The 6,342-nt window shown below is 49.6% G+C and overlaps 1 protein-coding gene across 1 annotated transcript; it reads left to right on the top strand.

Annotated features, from left to right (window-relative positions):
* The first annotated feature begins 3,340 nt into the window (after nt 1–3,340).
* Nucleotides 3,341–5,348, top strand: LOC142471248 (E3 ubiquitin/ISG15 ligase TRIM25-like). The gene has a single exon (XM_075578058.1). The coding sequence runs from the start codon at nt 3,367–3,369 to the stop codon at nt 4,921–4,923; it is 1,557 nt and encodes a 518-aa protein (XP_075434173.1). The 5' UTR covers nt 3,341–3,366; the 3' UTR covers nt 4,924–5,348.
* Nucleotides 5,349–6,342: the final 994 nt, after the last annotated feature.

Below are 6,342 nucleotides of genomic sequence, written 5' to 3'. Positions count from 1 at the left end.
CCCTTACTTCCCAGGTGAGAGTAGGGGGTGGCCAAATGGAGTGTAACCCCTTTAATCCCGGGCCAAATCCCCTCTCTCATGACACTCGGAAACTCACAGAAATACAGAATACAGAGAATATTCACACTTACTGGGGTCTGGGGTAAAACTAGGCTTTCCTAGGTGCACGGCGCCTGCTTCAGCACAGGCTGACCTTGTTCCCTCCCCGGAGCTGGAATACGCCTGGAACAGGTAACTTCCCTCCTCAGAACCAGTCCTCAGCTTGGCTAGGAGACCCTGGCACCGCAATGCCCCGGGGAAACCTCACCGGCGCGTCACTGGGCCAGTCCCAAGACTATCTATAAGTCTGAAAAGAGTGAGAGAGACAGAGCCCTGATCTGCAGCAGCCCCTTTTAGAGACAACTCTTTTCCTATGTTTTAACATGGACAGAGCCCTTCGGCCACTCAGAGCGTGGGAACATGTCCCAGCAGCCAATCAGAGCGGGGCTCCTCTGGCTGATGATGTCAGAGGCAGGGGGAGTGTTGAACTGGCTCGGGACGCCCCGGGGGCGGGACATATGTTCTGGCCAATAGGAAAAGCGCCTACGATCGCCATCTTTTCCTTAGCCAGCCCATTGCCTCTCGCTGGGCAGGCGCAAACCAGAGGGTCCCCCCCCCCACAGGGGGTCTCTGTTCTCCATACCCAGTACTCCGCCCTGCCCCGTCCACTTAGCACCCGACACCTCTCAACATCCCGTCTCTTCTTTCAGCTACGGATTCTATGCAAATGCTTAGCCTGACGGCATGGATTTTTATACATACAGAATAACCCTAGAAACCGCACTATAATAAAGTATAAACCTTGGGGAACCTTATATTTATGAGGGAAATAACTTGGAGATATTTGGGCTCGAAATCCAGGAGTCTGGGTGACCCGGGGAAGCCCCGGTGTAATTCACCCCGCAAACCCACAAATAGTGCCTGCACGCTGGGGAGAATCAGGGGACCGCCAGTAGCTGGGCCCCCCGATACCGTGCAAACAAAAGGAAGACATTTTCACCCAAATATCCCACCTAAAACTTACACTCCCAAAATCTGGAGTTTCTACGACACAGGGAAACCCAAAGCCCCTAAACAGGTCAGGTTAATCTATACTTATACCCAATACAGGTTCTGGGACACCTTGGCACTAACAGGGGTACCCCCTTAACCTAGGGATTCCCTCAGCTGCAGGGATACCTGTTCATCCCTGTGCCTTTCTGGGTTGTGCTGAAGCAGGGTACTCTAGTGGTGAGTCACGCTTGCGTTTTCAAGGGGAGGTATTGCCAGGACAATGTGCTTTTATGTATCTGAAAATCAGGCATGATTCCCGGGTACATTTATAGGGGAACCGACAACTCCGGACCCCAACCTCCTAGGCACATTCTGAGGACAATTCCTCCGCAAAAACCCCTGAAACTCATCCCCCAGCAATCCCTGCTTTACTGCGTGCCCGGAAACTCATCCCCCAGCAATCCCTGCTTTACTGCGCGCCCGGAAACTCATCCCCCAGCAATCCCTGCTTTACTGCGCGCCCAGAAACTCATCCCCCAGCAATCCCTGCTTTACTCCGCGCCCGAAAACTCATCCCCCAGCAATCCCTGCTTTACCGCGCGCCCGGAAACTCATCCCCCAGCAATCCCAGCTTTACTGCGCGCCTGGAAACTCACCCCCCAGCAATCCCAGCTTTACCGCGCGCCCGGAAACTCATCCCCCAGCAGTCCCTGCTTTACCGCGTGCCCGGAAACACATCCCCCAGCAATCCCTGCTTTACTGCGTGCCCGGAAACTCATCCCCCAGCAATCCCTGCTTTACTGCGTGCCCAGAAACTCACCCCCCAGCAATCCCTGCTTTACTGCGCGCCCGGAAACTCATCCCCCAGCAATCCCTGCTTTACTGCGCGCCCGGAAACTCATCCCCCAGCAATCCCTGCTTTACTGCGCGCCCGGAAACTCATCCCCAGCAATCCCTGCTTTACTGCGCGCCCGGAAACTCATCCCCCAGCAATCCCTGCTTTACTGCGCGCCCGGAAACTCATCCCCCAGCAATCCCTGCTTTACTGTGCGGCCGGAAACTCATCCCCCAGCAATCCCTGCTTTTTCTGCGCGCCCGGAAACTCATCCCCCAGCAGTCCCTGCTCTACTGAGCGCCCGGAAACTCATCCCCCAGCAATCCCTGCTTTACTGCGCGCCCGGAAAGGGGAAAACACAAAAATACTTTTATTACAGGTAACACATGGTAAAGATACAATGTTACTGGGTGTCAGGATAATGTCATGAGATATTGGGTATTTTTAATCCCTCTGGGGCTTAAGGGGTTAATGAGCTACAGTTTTAGGAAAATACAAAATGCTGAGTCTGAAACAGGTCAGAACTGTTTCTTTGAACTGCTCTGAATTTCAAAGGGATTTATTTGGGGAGGGGGATCCCTGTGAATGGCCCACTCAAGGTGTCAATTGAATTAATCAAGGTCTACAGACAGGGTTGGGTGAGACCAGCTTCAAGGGATGTTGTAGAAGGGGTGGGCTCATGAAGGTGCCCTAAGTAAGAATTGTACTTAAGTCTGGGCCAGGTTGTAAAACATCAGATCTGACCAGGGGCATGCTTGGAAAGCATAGCAGACCTCAGTACAATTCTTTCTTAGGGCCCCTTCATGAGCCCACCCCTTCTACAACATCCCTTGAAGCTGGTCTCACCCAACCCTGTCTGTAGACCTTGATTAATTAATTAATTAATTGACACCTTGAGTGGGCCATCCACACTGACACCCCCTCCCCAAGTAAATCCCTTTGAAATTCAGAGCAGTTCAAAGAAACAGTTCTGACCTGTTTCAAACTCAGCATTTTGTATTTGCCTAAAACTGTAGCTCATTAACCCCTTAAGCCCCAGAGGGATTAAAAATACCCAATATCTCATGACATTATCCTGACACTGGGCCCAAGAGCTAACTCTCTTGGACCCTTATACATGGATCAGGGGTAACCAAAACCGGGCTTAACCTTTGTGAGCCAGGTCACCCCCTCCCGTCACAACCGCCCCATCTGGGGCCTCTGCCTTTCTTAACACACACAGCTGACTTAAAAGGTTACTTAACACCTGAAGTGCTAAACCTCTGTCACATGTCACCAAACACCCCATGTGAGCACAGATAGGAGACATGCTGCAAATTCTTTTAAATACTCATTCCTCATATTGTATACTGCAGCCAGGAACTTACAGGGTTAATGGTCACACAGCTAAAGTCTGAGTAACAAACTCCCCGCCCCTGTGTGCTGAGAAGGGAAACGCCCCACTGGTTATATGAGACAAAGGAGAATTTAAGTTTCGTTTCCTGTTGCTGCTTCCAAGCATGGCGTCTGCTGGTCTGAGAGAGGAGCTAACCTGCCCCATCTGCCTGAGCATTTATACCCAGCCTGTAATGCTGAGATGTGGGCATAACTTCTGCCAGGGCTGTATTGGGAATGTGTGGGATTCCCAGGAGGGATCTGGACTTTATACCTGTCCTGAATGCAGAAAAAGGTTTCAGGAGCGTCCTGCACTGCAGAGGAACCTGAAGCTGTGTAACATAGCGGAGCGTTTCCTTTCTACTCAGCCGGAGCAGGAGGAGGGTGTGATCTTCTGCACTTACTGTGTTACCTCCTCTGTACCCGCTGCTAAAACATGTCTGCATTGTGACGCCTCCCTGTGTGATATTCACCTAGAGAGACACAGCAAGTCAGAGGAACACGTCTTATCTGAGCCAACCACCTCCTTAAAGAACAGGAAATGCCCCGTCCACAAAAAGCTTCTAGCGTATTACTGCACTGAGGATGCTGCCTGTATCTGTGTGACCTGCTGCCTGGTCGGAGAGCACAGGGGACACCAGGTGGAGTTGCTGAATGAGGCCTCTGAGAAGAAGAAGGTGAAACTGAGACATGTTCTGGAGAAACTGACCTCAGTGAGAGAGGAGACTGAGAAAAGGGCCCAGAGTCTGCAGGGACAGAAGAGAGAAGCGCAAGAGAAAGCAGCTGGGTTAACAGACCGAGTCACTGCCCTGATTAGGGACATCAGGGCACAGCTGGAAGTCCTAGAGAAGGGAGTCCTGAGTGAGATCACCAGGTGGGAAGAGCAGGTTTCTCTCCGAGTCTCTGATCTAATCCAGCAGCTGGAAATAGAGAAGGACGAGCTGTCCAGGAAGATGCTTCACATTGAGGAGCTGTGCAACATCACTGATCCATTAACTGTCTTACAGGGACGGGAATCAGACAATGCTGAGGACCGAGAGAGAGGGGGTAATAAGGTCCCTGCTGTAGGGGATTTGGATGAGGTTCTGATCCCACTGACCTTACAGAGATTAGCTGATATTGTGACTGATCTAAAAGCAAAGAGCGGGTTCTGTGTGCAGGGGGATTCAGGCATATTACTGGATGTAAATACAGCTGCTAATGATGTATCTGTATCAGGTGACCTGAAAACTGCATCCTGCTCAGAAACAGACCAGTTACGCCCAAATACACCAAGGAGATTTGAGAGTTATCAGGTTTTAAGCACCAGGAGTTTTTCCTCAGGACAACATTACTGGGAAGTGGAGATCAGTGAATCAGGGGTCAGGGGGGTAGGGATTTCCTATCCCAGTATAGTAAGGAAAGGAGTTCGGTCCCTCATAGGACATAATAAGAAGTCCTGGGGTTTGGAAATGTGGGATAATAAACATTCAGTGATACATAACTCAATACGCACACAGATATATCCCGAGTCTCCCGTGCAGAGATTAGGAATATACCTGGACTATGAGGCTGGGCGGCTGTCCTTTTATCAGATGTGTGACCCGATCAGACACTTACACACCGTCACTGCCACCTTCACCGAGCCTCTTCATGCTGCGTTCTGGGTATGTAATAATGGCTGGGTCAGAACCAGGAGCTAGGAGTACTGATCCCGGCCCAGCAGGGGAACCCATAGAAACAGTATATATAATATAGTACATAGAAATAAGAATATACTGGGAGGGATTCAGTGAGCGAGGGAGAGAACAGGGGAATATATCTCATGTATTAATCAGTTACCCAGAGGGGCCCTTCAGCACTTTGCAATGTATATATATATATATCTCACATACCTGTCCTGGGGATATCTGATTGCGTTAATCTTTGTTTAGTTCCTGTTCTGGGAGCGAGCGTATAGAAGTAATATAGGAGCGTATACCCATTACATATATATGTTTGTGCTGTGTCAGTAAATGGAAATGCTTTATAATATAAGAATTGTATTATGCAGAATAACATATTCCTGCTTCTCCCTGAGAATGTTTGTCAGACAAGTGTTTATCTCACCGCGTCGCTCATCTCATTTAATAAATGTTATCACAATATTTCTAGGTGTGTGATACTGTAAAGAGATGCGTCAGTTCCCCGGATATAACTCTGCCGCTGAGTTATTTTGGCCCTAGGTGGGACGGCATCTTTTTTTTGTTTCAAATTTTTTATTAGTCAGTTACAATATTTCACAACATTATAGGTACATTTGATATAACAGCCTAATCCAGGTTTTTACTTTTCAACTGGGGGGGGGGGGGGGGGGTAAGGAGATAGACTCAATGCCCCCCCTGACCCTTCGGGGGCTGTCGGGGTGACGTGAGTATGGAAACAGAAATGGGGTTAGAAGGAGATAGAAAGTGAGAGAGTGGGGGGGGGGGGAGTGGGAGGGGGAGGGGGCATTGCTCCCCTTCTCTTTGGCTTCCCTTTTTAGGGCCTTAGTTCTCTTTGTTGTGTCCCTCTATTTCTATAGAGGGTTTCGGCGCAGTAGCGCCATGTGAATTATCCAGGGGTCCCAAATGTTATTAAAAGAGGTGGTGGATCTTTTCAAAAAGGCAGATAGTCTCTCCATATCCATCACCTCTTGCACTCTTTTTATCACTGTTTGCTTGGAGGGGGGAGACACCTTCTTCCAGGCGGCTGCCACCGCACATCTAGCCGCAGTGAGAATGAAGGAGACTAATTTGCCTGTTGGTCGGTCCAGCGTATCTAAGGGCCTGGCCAACAGATAGGTCAGCGGGTCAATGGGTATTTTGAGGTCCGTGACCTCTTCAATTAGTTTTTGAATGGTTTCCCAGTATCTTTGAATTTCCGGGCATGACCACCAGATGTGGGCCATGTCCCCCTTTTGACCGCAACCTCTCCAGCATAAATCGGAAGCCTGGGGGTAGATTTGATTTATTCTAACTGGGGTAAGATACCAGCGAAATAGTATTTTATATATATTTTCTTTGATTGTGGTACATATGGAAGTTCCTGAGGCATTTCCCCAAATACTTTCCCAATCCTCTGGGTCTATAACTGTATCCAAT

Source organism: Ascaphus truei, chromosome 20, assembly GCF_040206685.1.
Source record: "Ascaphus truei isolate aAscTru1 chromosome 20, aAscTru1.hap1, whole genome shotgun sequence".
NCBI classification, from domain to species: Eukaryota; Metazoa; Chordata; class Amphibia; order Anura; family Ascaphidae; genus Ascaphus; species Ascaphus truei.
This window is presented reverse-complemented; position numbering and strand designations above follow the sequence as displayed.